General features: G+C 42.4%; 1 protein-coding gene across 1 annotated transcript in view; it reads right to left on the bottom strand.

Annotated features, from left to right (window-relative positions):
- The window catches only part of SYT16 (synaptotagmin 16), a 150158-nt gene that overhangs the window by 17613 nt on the left and 111826 nt on the right, over positions 1-20719 (bottom strand). Inside the window, 4 exon segments of the mRNA XM_068992202.1 lie at positions 1334-1523; positions 5116-5556; positions 11934-12190; positions 17896-18108. Of these exon segments, the coding sequence (XP_068848303.1) occupies positions 1334-1523; positions 5116-5556; positions 11934-12190; positions 17896-18108 (1101 nt within the window).

The following is a 20719-nucleotide window of genomic DNA, read 5'->3' on the forward strand; positions in this document are numbered from 1 at the left end:
GACTGTTGTGCTTTCCTTACTAACTTGCTCTAATGGCTTTAATACAGACTGACCAACAAGATATTATGGAATGGAGACATTGTGGGTGGTGGCACAGTTAGAGACTAAAAGGAGTGAGAGTCCAGATCTGATTGTAGGAGCTGATCTTTTTCCACCAGCGTGGCTGGCTCTTCACCTGGTGCTGACAGGTGAGGCCAGAGTCCATTGGCTCTTGCAGCCTATCATGTTGTTACTGACCTGGTACTTATTTCAGAAACAATTTGGCAGTCTGTGGAGAACAGGCTCACTCACACTCTACCCTACCCCCATCTATTTTACCTTCTTGGACTCAAAAGGCTGGAATTTCAACATTTCCCAGACTCAGCATTTCCCAGACTCTCTTGCAGCTAGAATTCTAGACATAAATTAGATTCTTCTAATTAGATGTGCTTGCATGAGATCCAGCAGACAGAAGTGAGGCAGAAACCATCTTCCCTCCCTTTCTTAAGCTGTTTCTGCTAACGGGCAAGATCATTAAATGTGAGCTGATTTTTTAGCAGCATTATTCCAAGGTTCAATCTCTAGTTTCTTGGGTACTGAGAGGCAGTTCGGGCAGCTGGCAGCAGCAACACTTTTATTCTGGCTTCCTGAGCCCTGGACAGCCACTATGGGATATGTTTTGAGTTGCCCTTTCCAGGGGTAATCTCAGAAGGTTCCCTGGTGAGTCAGGCCTGGGTTGCCCATGTCTTCTTACTCCACCTCCTCTGCCATCAACAACATAACCACTCACATTTCTTGAATGCTATGTGTCAGGCACTATGCTAAATGTTCTACATAAATCATTTTATTTAAGCCCCAAAACAACACATGATGAAGGTACTCTTACTATTCCTTTGTTCCAGATGAATTTGCTGAGGTTCAGAAAGAGAGGTAAAATGTATACGATCAGAGCAAAACTACCAGGTAAATGAGCAGAGCTGGAGTTAGATCCCAAGTCTTCCTGGCTCCAAAGACTGAACTCTGTCTCTTTAAAGTATTTGAGGGCCTGGACCTATTAGCAGATTTTAATTGTTCATACATGTTATACTGCTGAAAAGATATCATTTTTTCCCCTTTAATACACTCACAGAGGCCAGCCTGTTTTGTATCAAGATTCATCCAGGTATCAGAGAAGCCTTCAATCTAATTAAATAGAAAAGTATTTGAAAAATCCAGAGGTATCATTTGGTAAAAACTGTCTAAATCACACCAAGATCATTTTTATTTTACAAGTTACAGAATTGAGATGGAAGCAGACACAACCTTTTGCCTGCCTTTGGGAGGACCAGAGCTGGGGGTGTAGGCATGAACTTACCAGGTGCTCTGTTCACAGCGAGGTTTCGGAAATGGCTGCCTTTGATCATCTCCACGGATAATCGCCCCGTTGTGGCATTGTATGACAGCCCCACCAACAGTTCTGGCGCCCCTCCATGCGACAGCGACTGCGTGGATGAAGCACTATCACTGTGAGACACTGCAGATGGGCTGAGCGGAGACTCCCCACTCTGGAGGGGAAGAACAACAAAGGATCCATTGGCCCCGGCTGCGCGCCTCTCCCATACAGAAAGCTGATATGTTTGGCGAAATTGTGGCCCCAATCTCCACTGCTGCCAAAGATTACTAAGGGCGCACTCCATGTGAATGATAATAGGGCCCGGGGAGTGCAGTCCTGGATGGGATCCCCTGCGTTATTAGCTGACATATTTGTTTCAAGCGCTGTCTCCATTCACCCTTTCCTCTCTGAAGACAAAATGGACAAAGATGTTATTACTAGTGTAAATCAAACCCAGAAAGATACATGGAGAGCTAAGAAGACATTTACTATAGACCCAAATTCCCTCCTGTGCAATTTGTGCTTAAATGTTTCATGTCCACCCCAGGCATGAGTTCAGCTTCTGTTTTCTGCAGCTTCTTGAAGAATGCAGCAATATAGGAGGCATGTTGCCTTCACCAGAAAAGAAATGACCACTGGCTGCCTACCACCCCATAGAACATTTGGCCCACAGTTCTGCTTCTTAAGGTTGTCAGGAATACAGTAGATGCTATATTTTTTTTCTTTCTAAGGAAATGAATTCTATTTAACATGAGCACTTTTACAAGTGCTTACTTAGTAAGGAAGTCGACACAAGGACTGTGTGTCTTAGAAACCTTAGGCACCAGCAGAGCCCACATTTTCTGTCATATATTTGTGCATTGCTTGTCCAAAGCATCTGCCCCTGTGCACCAGACATGCTGGGAAGAGAAGAACAAAGGAGCTCAGGACACTGACTCTCACCCAAGAAGCAGCAGTGGGAATGGGCTCTGGGGGCCGGCGAGCCCAGCCTCCTAGAGCCACCACCTCCTCCATCAGAAACATGTGCATCAGACTTTGTGACAAGTTAGAGGGGTGGAACATATGTATACCTACGGTGGATTCATGCTGATGTATGGTGGAAATCAACAGGACATTGTAAAGTAACTATCCTCCAATTAAAAATAAATTTTAGAAAAAGAAACGTGCATTGGACTCTGCTCAAATCTTTCTTCTCAACATCTGAAATCATTTGCTAAAATTTCTGATCAGGAACCTTGATAAATAAATGCATTGAAAGAAATCAAATATTTCTTAACATCTTAGGAAACTACCCTGTTTACAAAGCCACAGCATCCCTATAGAGCCCACAGAGGTTTTCATAGAACATAATTTATGAACTTGGAGAAGGAAATAACAACCCACTCCAGTATTCTTGTCACGACAGAGGAGCCTATTGGGCTACGGTCCAAAGGGTTGCAAAGAGTCGGACACTTCTGAAGCAATTTAGCACACACAATTTATAAACTACAGGGCAAGGTGGTTTTAAGAGATGCCTTATAGCCCCAGCTGTCTGGATAATGATAATCCCACAAGGAAATAGTTGCTTAGTTTGGGGTGAGGGCCACCCCGTCTCCTGGGCTTGTACAGAAGTGTCCACTGTGAGACCTGTCACTGCACAACTTGCCTTTCCCCTCAAATCCTCAGCCTTATATTATAAACCCCTCAGTCTGTCACAGTGCATTGTCCAATGCCTAGCTGATAATCACACTCAACAAATAACAGGTAAATGGGAGGACTTTTACTGCAAGGTTCTTTCACACAGCTCATTTCCCCTACTCAGCTCTGTGCCCCCAGCACAAAGCGCAGGATCCGACAGAGTTACAGGGGTGGGAGCATCCCTGTCTCCATGCTTTATGATGCAGGACTCCTCTGAACTCCCATGACTTCTGTTCCTCAGGATTTAAGACACACTCTACTCTGAGCTTGGGGAAAAAAGAAGGATTTGAACAGAGACAAGAGAGGGAAGCCTGATGTGCTGCAGTTCATGAGGTCTCAGAGAGTCAGGCATGACTTAGTGACTGAACCAAAACAATAAAGATATGATCTAGTTTATGTCTCAAAGGCTCCTTCTGGTCCCCAAGCTGGAAGTAGTTTATAGGGGTCAAAGGTGGAAGCTGGGAGATGACTAGGAGGCCATTTCAATAATCCAGCAGAGAGTCAGGCTCTGGTTGGATTTTTAATAAAAAGCCAGTAGGATTTCAGATGGAGAGAAGTCACAAATGACTTCTAAGATTTTTGAACCTGAATGCAAAGCACGAGATTGTCTTTAGCCAAGATGGGAAGACTGCAGGTAAAATAGATTTGTTGCCATTTAGTTACTAAGTCTGGTCTGACTCTTGCTACTCTATGGACTGCAGCCCAGCAGGATCCTCTGTCCCTGGGATTTCCCAAGCAAGAATACTTGGGTGGGTTTCCATTTCCTCCTCCAGGGGATCTTCCCAGCCCAGAGTTCAAACCGACATCGCCTGCATTGACGGGCGGATTCTTAGCTACTGACCAACCAGGGAAGCCCAAAATAGATTTTGTGAGGCAAAAATCAGGATTCTGAGTCTAAAGATATGAATTTTAAGACATCTATTTAAAATGTAAGTGACCGGATCCCCCATCAGCACAGTCTGAACTCTCTGGCTCCTTTCTTCTTCCTCAGACAAGTCAAGCCCCTTCCCACCTGCTGGTGTCTACATATGCCAGCCCCTCTGTCTGGAGACCCTGTCCACATGGCACCTAGGCTGGCTTCTTTGGTTCCTTGTTTTCTATGTCATCCCACCACCTGAAAGATAATTTTTTTGACCCTTCAGAAGAAAATGCAGCCTGTCACTCTCTACTCCGGCTGTCTATTGTTGCCCTCCTCCACCAGATTGTAAGGCATCACCTGTTTTGTTCACCTTGCAAGGGCATTCCCTATTTCGTTCCTTCCTCTGCCTATGTGGCACCTGACATATAGTAGGTACTCATGAACATTTTGGAATGAATGACTGACTGGCCCAACAGCTCAAGGTAACTACCTGATCTTTTATGTGATTTTTAGAAGGAGAGCCTCACACCAGGATCCTCCGTCCCTGGGATTTCCCAGGCAAGAATACTTTATTTATATATATATATATATATATATATATCCCACAGGAAGAGAGAGTTACTTGTTTGTAGATATAAAGGCTGTGCTGTCTTATTTTGAAACCCAGGGACATAGCAGATGGGCATGTGGAAAAAGCCCCGTCATATAAATGGAAGGTCTCAGAAGTGGCTGGAGTTCAGGACTACTCTACAGCCTCCTCAGGCGCACGTGTTAAGAACCTCACTTTGAAAGCCCCATCTCTGAGATGCATCATGAGATGTATCTCATACATCTCTGAGATGTACACTGGGGTCGGGGCAGGGGGATGGGTGGTAGAACCACTTATCAGCTAACGAGAAGGCCAAGAAATCTCTTGCAGTTTCCCTGTGTCCTCCTTTACTCTGCTGCTGTCATGACCAAAAACGGATAGGGATACATCCATCATCCAAAATGGATAGGGATACATCTATCATCCATAGGGATACAGGGGCTATGGGCACAAACACACAAAAATAAACACCCCATTGTACCACGAAGTGCAAAGCATGGCTCACAAGGATGAGAAGGGCAAAATGGAAATTAAATTAAGTGTGTCTGAATTCACAGGCTGAATATACTACATTAAGGGCTGACAATTCCAGATCCTCCAACATAGCACATCATTAGCAGCACCATTTAACATACTCACACTGATATTACTTCTTGGCTCCAGAACAAGAGTCACTTTCATTTCCCCATCTTGGTGCAGGTGGCTGAGATAGAAGAGCCTCTCACCCATCATTCTCTCCCGGGTCATCTTGAGGGCAGCGTACAGGTGGAAGCGGACCGCACAGGCAGCCACATCTCTGGGCTCCAGCTTGGCGAAGGTGACTTTCTCCTTGAAGATGGGGTTGGACCCTCTCTGTATGCTGGTCCTGCCCCTCTGTTTCTTACTGGGCAGCAGCACAACGTGCACTTGCCACGAGTTGACGCCACTTCGGTCCTTATCCGGAAGGCCCTGTGCTCTCACAATGGTCACTGTGAGCTTCTGGCTGGCAGCTCTGTATTCAAAGATGACATCCAGGTCACCACATTTTGAGATGGGCTCTGGGACCCCAGGTGGCACCTGAAAATTGGTCCCATCCTGTTCCTGTTGTAGACAGAGGGAAAGATTAGGAATGGAACAATGCCTAATGCATCTTGGAAAGATGGTGCCCCTCTGTGCTTCTTCAGAACCTCACACTTTTGGACTGGTAGCTTATAACCTCACACATTAGAAAGGTCTGTTTCCTGGTCTCTCCATCGGACTGGGAGTTCCTTGAGGGTACAGCACCATATGGTGAGCCTTCAAAGCATATGAATGCTTTTGTTTCTTTTTTTTTTTTCTTTAATTTTTATTTTTACTTTATTTTACTTTACAATACTGTATTGGTTTTTCCATACATTGACATGAATCGACCACGGGTGTACATGAGTTCCCAAACGTGAACCCCCCTCCCACCTCCTACCCCATATCATCTCTCTGGATCATCCCCGTGAACCAGCCCCAAGCATCCTGTATCCTGCATCATAGACTGGTGATTCGTTTCTTACATGCTAGTATACATGTTTCAATGCCATTCTCCCAAATCATCCTACCCTCTCCCTCTCCCTCAGAGTCCAAAAGTCCGCTCTACACATCTGAATGCTTTTGGAATGAATGAACAAAGCTTTTACAATTTGCAAAGTGCTATCATTGAAACCAACGGAAATACTAAGTCTAAAATTAGTTAATTATGCAACTGCCAAAAGCTAACTTTTCCTTACGTTCCCAGGAGAAATGACTCTGCCTGGGCCTGTGCTCTCTGAGCCAGGAGGCCCTGCAGAGAAGGATCCTAGTGCAGGCCATGAGCCTTTAATAGATTGTCTATGTACATGGTGGAAAAAATTTAGGATAGAGCTTCTCAAACATTCTAGTGGACTTGAATCATCCAGGAATTCTGATTCAGTAGGACCAGGAGCCAGGTCTGAAATTCTGCATTTCTCAGGCCACAAGGAAGTCTCAACTAGCCTCCAGTCACTCTTGGAGTAGGAAGGGTTTAGGAGGGCATCCTCTGCAGCCACTTAGCAAATACAACACTGGGCTTGGGGACAGAACACCTGGGTTGAAATTAAAATTCAACATTGACTAGATTTTTGGCCCTGGCCAAAAGGGTCATGCTCTCTGTACTTCAGCTGAAAAATGAGCATTAAGGTGCCTGCTTGTTAAAGTGTCGTGAGGTTTTAATGTGCCAATCACTTCAGTCATGTTTGACTCTGTATGACCCTCTGGACTATAGCCTGCCAGGCTCTTCTGTCCATGGGGTTTTTCAGGCAATAATGAAGTGGGTTGCCATGTCCTCCTCCAGGGGATCTTTCTAACCCATGTCTCTTATGTCTCCTACACTGGCAGGCAGGTCTTTGCCACTAGCATCACCTGGGAAGCTGTGGGAAAATGCTTGGCTCAGACAAGCCTCCGTAGATATCTATTCTCATCATTGAACTGATGCTTATTTACAATCATGGCCCCTTGTTATGAAATATCATTTTTAGACAGAAGTTCACCTCAGCCAGTCAGATCCAATGACCTCACTGAGAAAACTGAGCTGAATCACATTTGCTCTAATGAACCACCCTCGAACAAACTATTACTAATGTCAACATAATTTGATTTTTTCCTCTGAAAGCATGCCTCTTGCTCATGACTAAATTTTGGTCTGATTCTCACTATAAATAAGAATCAGTTCTTCTTTATGTAATAGAGTATCAACTGTGCTAAGAACTCTTTTATTTTTAGATCAATATGTACACACTGCTGTTTAAAATGGGTAACAATCAGGGTCCTGCTGTATAGCACAGGGAACTCTGCTCATGTTATACAGCAGCCTGAAAGGGAGGGAGGTTTGGGGGAGAAAAGATACATGTATATGTGTGGCTGGGTCACTTTGCTGTATACCTGAAACTATTACATTTTAAATTGGCTATACTCCAATATAAAATAAAAAGTTTGAAAAGCAAAGAACTCTTTATTTTTAAAAATATAATAATAGACCTCATAAATGCATGTTCATCAACAAAACTCACCCACAGAATTCAGGTGAAAGTGCGTGGTTCTCTGGAATGAGATATTGTTAGGAATCCCAAGTCTACCACATACTACCTCTAGGACGCTGGGCAGTTATTTAATCCTTCCCACTTCCTGTTTTAATCAACAGTAAAATGGAGATGATACCTACTTTACAGGGTTGCTGTGAAAATTAAAGGACTTGACACCTAGTAGATGTCTAATAATTGCCCTCTCTTTAAGATTCACATTAGTCTACCAAGAAAACCTGGGCTCCTTGTTTAAGGGAAAATTTAGGCTTCTTACATTTTTTCCTCTGAGCATGCATTCATGTGTGACTGTTTCTATTCAGAGGTACTTAGTTTCAAGTGATAAAAGTGGTTGCTATAGAGACTTTTGAATACAACTGACTAGTGTAGATATAATATTAGAAGCAAGTCTCCAAGGAGTTATGCCAACTCAAAAATCAAGTCACAGTCTTCTGTTAAAACTCCCATCTATTTTAGCTTACCCTTGATCATCTCTACATTGCTTGCTGGACCATAAGGAATAACAGTTAACACTCACTAAAGCCCTTCCTTACACCTGGTAGCACACTTTATGGACACAAAGCCCATTCGTATGCACTTCAGACCTTCTTGGCCTCTTGTTCCTTCTTCCCCTACAGGCTGGGCTCTAAGGAGCTTCTGTCTGGCACAAGCCAACAAAATCTTTCCTCCCTCCCACACAAGGTAACTCTCAACTCTCACCAAAGGCCTGTCCGCTGATGGCAAAGCTTGGAAATTTACAGAATACTTCTTGTCACCCATCAATATAAAGTCCAGAGTATGTGAGGGGTTCATGCCCCCCATGCAATAAATTTTTCTCCCCTTGGACAGAAGTCCTAGGACTAATTTCTACAGCTTCTTATAGTATAGTTGCACAAGATCAAGTCAGGAGTCACACTTAGTGGCAGACAACTGGATTATACACTCTCATACTGGCTCTCCCTTCCCTGTATCACTTCCCTTGCCCCTCACTCTTGATTCCTGGGACCTGCAGGTCCTAACAAAGTAAGCTGTACTTTTGGGAAATCCAGCTAAGAAGCATTATCTTTTTAGATATGCATATTAACTTTTCATTAACCTAATAAGATAGGTTTTCAATATCCTCATTTTGGCGCAGAGTGGAACCAAGGCTTAGAATGCCTAAATAACTCATTCTTTGCCACCCAAATCATATGCCCAGCCTGAACTACCCAAGATTTGCCAGTATTAATGCTCAAAGTCCCAAATCTCATGTGAAACAATGGTATCTACCTTCCTCCCCCACAAACCTGTCACCTTAACTACTTACATGCATAGTAAGTGTGTGAGATGAAGAGGAAATAAGATAGGAGATGGGAGGTGGAAACACACACTACTTTGAATTTCACATCCTTTTATGCTTCTGCTCTTGATATTAGCTAACAGTTCCTAGCTTTGTCATCAATGTCAATGCCAAGGTAAAAATATCTAGTTAATGAGCATTTCCACACTTATCTACCAGGCTCTGCATTCAGATAAACGTTCACTCCATCTGCAGCTTTGTGCTGAGATCCTGGGGAAGGGTCTGAAATAACTGTCCTGAGAATCTTGAATTAGACACAGCTCCAGGCAACAGTCAGACTCTGGATGGGGACAATCCAAGCTATGGCTCATAAAAACTGGGCTTTGTGGTCCCTTCCTGGGTTGATCTGAGACCAAGATTTGTGAAGGCTGATATTTTCATAGCAATTAATTATTTCAGCATACTCTACCTATCACCAGGCAACTAAAGGCACTCCTCAGGTGGGTACTGTTAATACAGCTAATCCATCTGACCTTCCTGCAAGGTAAAAATCTCTTCATTTTTATCCCCATTTGGCAGATTTTAATTAACTTCTCAAGGCCAATCAGTTAATCAGTGGAAAGCAGAGATGAAAAGTGGGACAGCTGCCTCCCTGTGTGCTCAAAATCGCCAACCACCCTCCTATCATCATCCCTGCCAAGCCTTGGGTCTGCAGGAAAAAGTCAATGGCCTTTTCTAGCAGAGAAGAGCAATGCTTGCAAAACCATCAGCCTCACAGGTAGGCACACTGCATGACCGGTTTCCTTCTGAGGCAAAATAAATGATTCCTTTGGCTCTCATATCCTGGGTTTTCCTTTAAGATGGGAACACTTGCACCACCCTGGCAAAACCCATGAAGATTTAAAGATGTTTCTATCCAACTGAAAGCTTTTCTGTTTTAACAAGATCCTGTTGATGTCATCTGTGTGCCCCAAAGTAAACAACCCCACAGTGTGTTCCTGATGCCAGATACACAGGGGAAGAGAGGCTTCTTAATACAGCTAAGAGGCAAATAAATCAATTCTTAAAAGGCGAGCTAAGCCTGCAAAGCAGACATTTACAGGAACTGCCTCCACACTGCATCTGAGGTTCTACTGTAGGAGCACCAAATTACAGTTTTTGTCTCAAAATAGATAGGAGGTTGAATGGAGCACACAGAGATGTCTGGGTATTTTTGGAGTCTGAGAACATTTAGTGCCCTCAACACCCAGTCTTCTATTGAAGCTCCATGAGGCAGGCAAACGGGAGGTTGCCTGGAGAAAGTAATTCCAAGCCCAGTGGTACGGTTATCAAGGGGACAGACTGTCAATAGGCAGGTAAACAGTTCTGTTTTGTTTATGTGGTGAGAGAGCCAAAAAGAATCGTATTTTTAAATGTTGAATGTTAGTGTGTGGGATTTGATCTGATTCTTGGCAGTAAACCAGTAGGAAGCAGACTTTTTTTAAAAACAAAATGTATAAGATAGATAGCTTTGAGGGTCTCTATATGAAGGTTTTCTTTTAACCAGCCACAAACCACGTATCTGAGTTGCCATCCCTGGACTTCAGCAATAACTCTACACAGAGTACACATATCCCTGTGTCATCTCTTCATGCTTTCTCTATGTGCTCCAGTACCTTAGCAGTCAGGCTTTGAAACATAATTTTCTGTGATTTTTTTTTTCTCCTCCTTGATGAGCATTTGGTGTGTATGACAGTCCAGGTTCTAATAAGAGATTCACCCTGTTTATTTTCTCAGGCAGATTGATGCTAACAAAATCCATCTACCCTTCTCCTTCCTCTATTCACACAAAATTTTATATAACTACATGAGTTATTTCATCAACATTAATTTCAAAGTAGGTATTAGACATATTAAATATTAGAATATTTAATATCTCTTAAAGTCATGCATGGAGAAGGCAATGGCACCCCACTCCAGTATTCTTGCATGGAAAATCCCATGGACGGAGGAGCCTGGTAGGCTGCAGTCCACGGGGTCACTAAGAGTCGGACACGACTGAGCGACTTCACTTTCACTTTTCACTTTCATGTACTGGAGAAGGAAATGGCAACCCACTCCAGTGTTCTTGCCTGGAGAATCCCAGGGACGGAGGAGCCTGGTGGGCTGCTGTCTATGGGGTCGCACGGAGTCGGGCACGACTGGAGTGACTTAGCAGCAGCAGCAAAGTCATGCAAGGAGATCAAACCAGTCAATCCTAAAGGAAATCAACCCTGAATATTAAATAGAAGGACTGATGCTGAAGCTCCAATACTTTGGTCCTGATGCTAAGAGCCAACTCATGGAAAAGACTCTGATGCTGGCAAAGATCAAAGGCAAAAGGAGAAGAGGGCAGCAGAGGATGAGATGAGATGGTTAGATAGTATCAGTGACTCAGTGAACATGAATCTAAGCAATCCTCCAGTCATACTTCTGGATGTTTAGGCATATTTTGGAGTAAGTTTCAACTGGAAAAGAAATTAGGCAATGTATGTTTTATCAGAGATTTATCCAAAAAGCAAAGTCAATGGACAGAGAGACATGACAGACTAATGCCATCTCTTAGAACTTCAGCTCAATTTGGACCTAATAAATAGGTTCATACTATATGATCTTCATCATAACACCTTGTATAATTTCATTTGCAGGGTCATTGTATTTTTTACTTCATCCCCAAATAATTATCATATTCAAAAATTCATAACTTAAGATTTGGTATAAAATATATATATATATATACTCCATTTAGTTGAAACTATGAAGGAAATAATCCAGCCTCCCTAAAGAACTAAAAACTCCTTTATATAAAAAATGAAGCCTGGTTGTTGCTGGGTTCAATCTGCCACCAATGCTTCTTTTTATTTTCCATTTTGATAGATTTTACTTATATATGATTTTTTTTAGTGGCACACATAGGAACTGGGACTTGGTCTTCTGAATAAAAAATATATTTCCATTAAAGGCTGTTTAGGTGTTTGTTTTTCAAAGTAATGCTTCCTTTTTGGAAAAATTTTCTTCTTGAAGGGTGGGGAAAAAGGGAGGAAAAGAACAGGGAGGGGAAGGGTAACAATGAACCAGGGAGCTGACAATATTCAAGCAAGGAAAAACAAACAACTTGCCTCTGGACTCCAAACAGAGGAGCTGTCAGTAGCATAGGAATCTTCGAATCCCCGGTTATTAAAAGCTGTCTCCATCTCCAGGCTGCCCTCTGTGGACTGCCGGCTGAGGCTGTGGACCACGCTGGTCTCTCCAGGAGATACACCATGGTGCCTGGTGTCCCCCAGCTCACAAGGGGACTGTGAATGGGCAGAGATGGGATCATCTTCACCATAAGACAGATTCTCAGAATAAGTCAGTTGGCTGGCTCCATCCAAACCTAAATTCGCAAAAAGGAAATTCTTTCAAATGTACTATCATGTTTCATCTTTTTATCTAGAGAAAATGGGCAATAACAACTACCCCCAATCAAGTTTGCTAAAACAAAACTCATTAAATAACATCTGCTGAAACACACTTTCATCTATATAGTGGATAAACTTGGCCCATAAAATCAAAATCCATTAGTTCATTATATAGGATACAAGAAGACTGAATGCTTTATGGTAATATGAGCATATTTAGGATGTACATTATGTTAGAAGGATAAAATAAGTCCAACTCTTCACAACTCCATGAACTATAAGCCACTAGCCTCTTCTGTCCATGGAATTTTCCAGCCAAGTATACTGAAGTGGGTTGTCATTTCCTCCTCCAGGGGATCTTCTGAGCCCAGTGATCAAATCCACATCTCTTGTATCTCTTGCATTGGCAGGCAGATTCTTTACCACTAATGCCACTAGTGCCACCTGGAAAGCCCCTGGAATCAAAGGACCTGGGTTTAAAAGTTCTGATTAAGAACTTGAACAATATTTGAACTGTCTTAACCTTTGTTTCATTGTCTACGTGTGTTTGCTTACTCAGTCATGTTTGACTCTTTGTAACCCCATGGACTATAGCCCACCAGTCCCCTCTGTCCATGGCAAGAATTCTCCAGGCAAGAATACTGGAATGGGTTGCCATTTCGTCCTCCAGGGGATCTTCCCACCCAGTGATCGAACCCAAGTCTCCTGAATCTCCTGCATTGCAAGCAGATTCTCTAACCACTGAGTCATTGGGAAAGGCCATCAGAAATTTACTGTGGACATGTGAAATAATATCTGCCTAGCAACCACCAGCCTTTCCATAAATATTAGCCTTGCTTATCTGTCTGGCCTCATCCAACCCAGCAAAGCCCATTCAGTACTACCACCAAACTTGTAGACATCTATGGTCTCATAGGCTATGAAAACAGCAGCTGTATATTTTTGTTCACAGCAGTCTTCAAGCCCTCGCTCCTCTCCTTTCCTTCTTGTCCATCCGTAGACCCGACAACTCCCAAATCTCCCCTGACTCGTTTAGACCCAGAGTCTTTCTCAGCCCTTAGTGTCATTCTCTTCTCTCTCAGTACTCCCTTACCCTGTTCATCCCCTTCCTCTTCCCTGACAACCAAGTTACCCTCAGAAAATAGGAAAAACTGACAGGGTCTTACTGTTCTTCCTAAGCAATAGCTTTCACCTTAAATTGCCTCCCACATCCAGAAAGTAGCCAAGGATGTCTTTTCTCTTTGGCCTCTACTCTTCTCCAGTGTCCCCACTCCCAGGATGATGGAAAATTAAAGATATAGACAGGATTCGTGCGGATGACAAACTCAGCTCTTATTTACACACTGTATAATAGCAGCTGTTCCCACCATTGGTCTTAAAATCTGAGCTAGAACATAAGGTCCTTGAAGCTGCTAAGCAACATCCATATACTGCATAGTCTTGTCCATGAAAACAACCGTTGTATATTTTTGTTCACAGCGGTCTTCAAGCCCTTCCTCCTCTTCTTTCCTTCCTGTCCATCCAAAGTCCCAACAACTCCTGAATCTTCTCTGACCCCTTCAGACTCAAAGTGGGTTTTATTAAATCCCAAGTAGCTTTCAAGGCTATGCAGATAACAAATACTTGAAACAGTAAGATGTGTAGCAATATGGAGCAGTGTGGACAGTGGTTTAGCAGACAATATTTGACCCACCTACAATAAACACATAAACTTAAAAACACAGCATCACCCTCTGCAGACCAGACACAAAAGTCTTTGGGAAGACTTGGTTTTCAGGGCACGAATTCCAACCCCTCATTTGGAATTTTGCCAAATCATGGCAAGCCATTGGAAAATTCTCCATCTGCCTTGTTTTTCTTAATAATTCACTTCAGGCGTCTTGGAAACACTCTCATAGGATACCTAAAATCTTGACATTCATACTTTCAGTTATTTGGCACACACACACACACACACACACACACACACACAGACCCAGAAAATGACAGAACAAGGGTTATTTCATTTGCAAAACCCTATAACACAAAGCGGAATTTTCTTCTCAGGCTCTAATTAGCCCATCCATTCCTCACATACACGAACACTAAAATGTCCTATTAAACAGTGGGTCATCCATCAACGTGTGTAGCGCCCAGCAGGATCTCAGCACAAAATCTAACTCTGCCAAGAAATTACCCCCATAAAATTGTCTCATGACTTCAACTCCTACAGTGATAATACTTAGATCAGTAATAAGGGAATTTTCAAAAGCTACATTAAAGCCTTAAAAAGCTATTCATAACTGAAAAACGTAAGAACTATATTAATGTAACAAACCATTTTCCTTGACAGACAAGCAAGGAATGAATTAGAAAGGCAAATCTTGGGGACAAGTCAAGTTGCAAGGAGGAGGAAGGGTTATTCACTGTTACATAAAGCATCTTTGCATGCTTTAAATTAAAGAGGGTCAGGTCACCTTAAACACATACAGAAAAGTAATTGCCTGTTGTCGAGAAATGTATCCTGGCTTCTTAGAAATTATAGAGCATAATTGTGTCACATCAACCATATTTATTTTATGAGAGGAGATTTTTTAGTCCATATCCCACTTTGAAGGAGTATAAACCTATTATCCTTTTATGCTTTCTTTTCTACTACAAGACTCTTCCCTCCATTACCCATACTTTTGCCTACCATTCGTGATGGTCAATTTTATGTGTCAGCTTGGCTATAGGCCTCAATTATTCAATCAAATGCTAATTTAGGAGTTGCTGTGAAGGCATTTTGTAGATATAATTAAAGTTGACTTTCAGTAGAGGGGATTATCCTACATAATCAGTCCCTTGAAAGGCCTTAAGAGGAGAACTGAGGCATTCCTGGAGGAGAAGTAATTTCATCTATAGACTGAAGCTTCAATTCCTTCCTGAGTTTCAGCCTCTCCTTCTGAACAGTGGATTTCAGAGCTCCCACAAACACATAAGCCAATTCTTTGCAATAAATCTCTTAAAATACATACACACACACACACACACACACACACACACACACACACACACACACACACACAGAGGAGATAACTGACTTGTTTTAAATGACACCAGGAAGGTAATGATTAGCTACTATGAAACATCTTAAGAACTAAATATTTCACAAACAAAAATAAGGTTTTGCTCGAGACAAACAAAAAGTCCAATATGTGGGCTAATATTCTGTAGCCCACCTTACATGCATAGAGACGTCATGCACAGCTCCTGATTCAGATCACTTAGGCCAAGCCCTCTTTGACATTATCAGGAATACAGTGACAACTAATTCACAATAACACTAAATCAGATACGTGAAACAAGAGAGAATTTAGCTGGAATATGAAGAAGTTTCTGGAATATGAAGAAGGTTTTACGTGGGTTTGGACCTTGAATTTCACTGGTTCTATGTTCTGAATGCACCCTTTAAGTGAAAGAATTGTCTACAATTAAATTTGATCTTGGGGCTTCCCAGGTGGTACTAGTAGTAAAGAACCCACCTGCCAATGCAGGAGACATAAGAGATGGGGGTTCTGTTCCTGGGTGGGAAAGATCCCCTGGAGGAGGGCATGGCAATCCATTCCATTATTCTTGCCTGGAGAATCCTAAGGACTGAGGAGCCTGGCGGCCTACAGTCCATAGGATTGCAAAGAGTCAGACACAACTGAAGCAACTTAGCATGCACGCATGCAAATTTTATCTTAGAAAAACATGTTTAAGGTAGAAGGGAAAATAGCTAAATAGAGAATAGGCGTTAAAAAAATTCTCTCTGGGGTGCATGCTTAATCTTTTCATTATTCTTTACTGCTGACACAAATTCAATGATCTAAAAATGAACAAAAAGAAATGGCACAGAAAAAATCATGCAATAAAAATTACATTAACATTTCCATGGCATTTGATAACCTAAAATTTAGCATGCAGTTAATCATTCTTATGAAAACTCCTGCTGATTTTCTTCAAAATGTACAGGTAATTCATTCAGTGTAGTAGACTCATTCCACCCTTCGGTAGAGAAAAATGTAGCCTTTCTATCACCATCTGTCAAAAAACTCAGAATCACACCAGTTACGACAAAAGTTGCTGCTAATTCCAGGAAGGTTATGGGCTAGAGTGTTTGTCAGAACTCTCAGAACAGTGAGTTTGTATAAATCAAAATCTAGACACTTAGGCCTCTGGGAAATGGGGCCATTAGCTTTAGAATTAAACAAGCTACTCATAGGGGATCAACTGCGATTAACTTTCATTAGCTAACATTTGCCCTCTCAGTGGAGAGAGAGGAATGCTGTGATGTAACAGCAGAGAAAAAGCAAATAGGAGAGAGGGTGAGGAGATTACAGAGGGCCTCTTGCAACTGTTGCTATTCTTTGGTTACATTGAGTGTTTATCTCTTGGCTTACCTGGGCTAAAAAGATGAGCAATAAAATGCTATGTGGCCCATGCGCATTAGTAAAATTACATTAGGTCAGCAAATTATTATATTCCTGCTAAAAAATAGGGCTCATTTGTTAATTTTCCTTTCTGCCTCCTTCGTTCTTTTTTGCCCACTTCATCCATATCATCAAATCAGAAATTTCTTCCGTTATCGTCTCTCAGTTCTACATTCTCCTTTTTGTCTTCCTACTACTAAGTGCTGAAAAACAAGGAAGACCAACTATGAGCCCGTTGGTTGGATGAACCACAGCACCAGAGGAAAGAAGGAAAAGATTAGAGAACCCAGGTCATTTTAGACCAGGTCACTGTGGTAGACAGTATGACATTTTCTCTGGCTTTTTTTTTTTTTTTTTTTTTTTTTACCAGATACACTTCACAGACTGTTCCCTATTTCAACGTCCTACACCATTCAGGGTTCTGGGCATAAAGGAGTCAGGGAGATAGAGATGCCTGACCTTTGCTATAGAAAGCACTAAGAACTATCATACTGTTCTTTCCCTAGGTTGTTTTGTGTGCCTGGTGGGCAGGGAGAAGGACCCTTGACAAGCCCCACTCACAGTCACAGGCTGTCCTCACCCTGCCCTGAGTGTCCCCCTCTCCCTTTGTGAAAAGTACACTTAATATGAAGATGGAGGGTGGCAAGAGATCTGCTCATACCCAGGATTCTAATACAGGTTGGGCTCCAGAAACCATAGGGCATGAGGGAGAGTGTGCAGGGTACATGTTGTTTAAAAAAGGTTATTCAATATTATGAAAACACATTATTTTTATTTGGAAGGTAAAACAGACCTATTGTTTTAATAATACAACCTATCATCTAGGGTTACATAGATATATGGAAAATGGATCCTACATTTTCAAATGGGAGGAAAGGCACAGAAGTGCAACATCAGCAGACATGTATATAACATTTTTGTACTTTTCAGAATGGAATGAAATTTTATAAACCTTGAAAAATACCATTCTAGTTATTAGCTGTCAAAATGTACAAAGCAGTTAACTATGAGGAAGGAAGGGGATTCCACAGTTCAGGATCAAGACTTTGGTACTGCTGATCCATTCTCTCTGCATGAGGCTCCTTGGAAGATCTGAACAGCCCTTTTGCCCTGTCCCACCTTCTGGACATCACCCTTCTTTTTGCTCTCCTCTCTGGACTCACAAATACCAGTGCAGTGACTCAAAATCATTCTTACCATTAGACATACCTGGTCTAGATAAAGGAAAGGTTTGATGCAAAGAATACCTTTGCAGGTGGACACTTGTGTGCTGTCTTCTTTGTGGGTAGAGAGACAGTGACTGGGTTTTGGTTTATGCTCCAATCCTGTCTGCTTTCCTTTCTCAGATGCTCCCGAGCGGAAACTCTGGGACCGGGACACAGAAATCTCAAATTGTTTGATCACCTCCTCATCTCTGTCAGAAGATGTGGACAGCTCTTCATCATCTCCGAAGCTGTTAGCTGGAAGCAAACGAGAGCCATGAGTCTTCTGTGGGGCCCACAAGAAAACAGAGACAGGTATTCCAGAGAAGCAGTGGTCACTTAATCTGGATCAAAGCAGACTGAAGGTGGGTAGAAAGAATTTAAAGCACTTTTGAAACACAAGTTTTGAGTCCAAAGGAATGAAACAGGAAAAGAAAGCTCAGAAGGGTAATTAGAACTACAGGGCTAGAGCTCAGAGAAAACACTGGTACCCTCTTCCCCATGCCACCCCACTGCCAGTGCCCTGTAACCAACATACTGAGCCCTCTTGAGCTGGGCAGCCTGCTGGGTCGTTACACTGCTGACATGTGTGCACGACTGGGAATAGGACCGGCAATCTGGACACACATGTATCTTACGTGTACTTCTAGCTGGTGGTGATGAAAAACATGCTCTTTGCCTCATCTCAGCTATTGACACACAGAGTGAAGACTCACTTCAGAAAAGAGATATTAGCTACTGAGATCTTCCAAGAGCTTCCTAGATTTGAAAACCAACACCACGTTGTACGTGTCTTAAAAAATAATGAATAACTAGTTTATACTAGAAATGCCTTTCTCCATCACCAACAACCCAACCCAGACACTCTGAATCATTCGTACCACTTTCCCCACCCCAGCGCACTGGTCAGTCCTCTTCGTTTGTCCAGCAGTATCTGATCATTCCTGCCCTTGCCCATGTTGTTCCTTCTGCCAGAAACCCTCCCTCCCCAAGTGTTTACCTGGTTGACTCCTCTCAACTTTGTGGTCTCAGATTGACTTCATCCTAAACACTTCCCTGATTGTTCTACATTAAGGAGCTCTGTGGGCTTACCTAGACAGCATATTAAAAAGCAAAGACATTACTTTACCCACAAAAGTCCACCTAGTAATGCTATGGTTTTTCCAGTAGTCATGTATGGGTGTGAGAGTTGGACTATAAAGAAAGCTGAGTGCTGAAGAATTGATGCTTTTGAACTGTACTGTTGGAAAAGACTCTTGAGAGTCCCTTGGACTGCAAGGAAATCCAATCAGTCCATGCTAAAGGAAATAAATCTTGAATATTCATTGGAAGGACTGATGCTGAAGCTGAAACTCCAATACTTTGGTCACCTGATGCAAAGAACCAACTCATTTGAAAAGACCCTGATGCTGGGAAAGATTGAAGGCTAGAAGAGAAGGGGACGACAGAGGATGAGATGGTTGGATGGCATCACCGACACAATGGACATGAATTTGAGTAGGCTCCGGGAGTCAGTGATGGACAAGGAGGCCTGGCGTGCTGCAGTCCTTGGGGTCGCAAAGAGTCAGACACGACTGAGTGACTGACCTGAAGGAGTTCTGTTCCCTGCACTTGATATTTTTTCTTTCTTCTCCCCAATAAATTCCGTGAAAATAAAAATACCGCCTGTTTTGTTATCTGATGTCTCTATAGTACGTAAAACAATGCATGCTAAGGAGTAAGTACTTAATTAAACACTTGTTGAATGTTGACTGGATTGATGAATACTCAGTGTTTTCTCTCAAGCCTGAGCCCTTCTCTCACACTCAACACTCACACATGATCCCCTGTGTCTGGAATACTCTTCTCTAGTCCCTGTCTAAACTAGTCAAGAATCCAGCTCACCACTAAGGTCTCAGCAGAGGTATCATTTCTTCCAGAGATTTCTTCCTTGATCCCTTAAATCAACTTTAGGGATTTAAGGCTCCTTCCATGTGCTGTAAAATCACTCTCTAGCCTGTCCTGTCAGTGCTTCCTCCAGCTTTGTGGCAGAAATTACCTATTTAACTGCCAACCATTCCATCTAACTTGTACACACCCTGAGGATAAGAAGCATATAAGACCGCCCACCCCTGTGTCCCTCCAGGCACTACCTCTGTGTCAGGCAAGGGCAGATGACACTGTAAATATCTGCTGAATATGGACTGGAACTATAAATAATAGGGAATTATTTTTTAAAGATTTCCTCTTTTCATCCAAAACTCACAGTGGTTCCAGGGAAGGATATGGTTGTTAACAGGACAGTGGGTCCTGAAGATCAGTTAAGAATTAGAAGCTAGGAAGAAATTTAAAGGCCATATTTTAAGTAAGAGAAAATACTTGAAAACACTCACCTGGCCAAAACATTTACTCTCTGGCTTAAGAGTTGATTTTCCTGAGGCTCTTTGGAAGCAGTTATACCAAACACTTATTGAATGTCTTTCATATGCCAGGAAGGGTCCTAAGTGTCTTACACATATCTCATTTAATCCACACAAAACCTCTATTACTGTTCCCATCTTTCCCATATGAAAATTGACGCAGAGAAAAGTCTACAACTGTCTGAAGATCACACTGCCAGGAGAGGGTAGAACCAAAATTTGAACCAAGGCAGTCTGTCTCTAGAGGCCACACTTCTAATCACTCTGCTGGAGAATCAGAGAGAGCTGGTAGAAAGAACTCTTTTTCTTTGCGCTCGCTCATAGTAGCTAGCTGAGTCTATGTGGCTGAGACTCTTAATCTCTCTGACCCTGTTTCTTCATTTGTGGATCATTTCTAATGTATGGATCATTTTCCAGGTCTTTTCTGGATCTAAATTCTCTGACTCCAAACTTTCTACCTGACAGGTGTC

The sequence above is a fragment of the Capricornis sumatraensis genome, chromosome 2, assembly GCF_032405125.1.
Source record: "Capricornis sumatraensis isolate serow.1 chromosome 2, serow.2, whole genome shotgun sequence".
NCBI classification, from domain to species: Eukaryota; Metazoa; Chordata; class Mammalia; order Artiodactyla; family Bovidae; genus Capricornis; species Capricornis sumatraensis.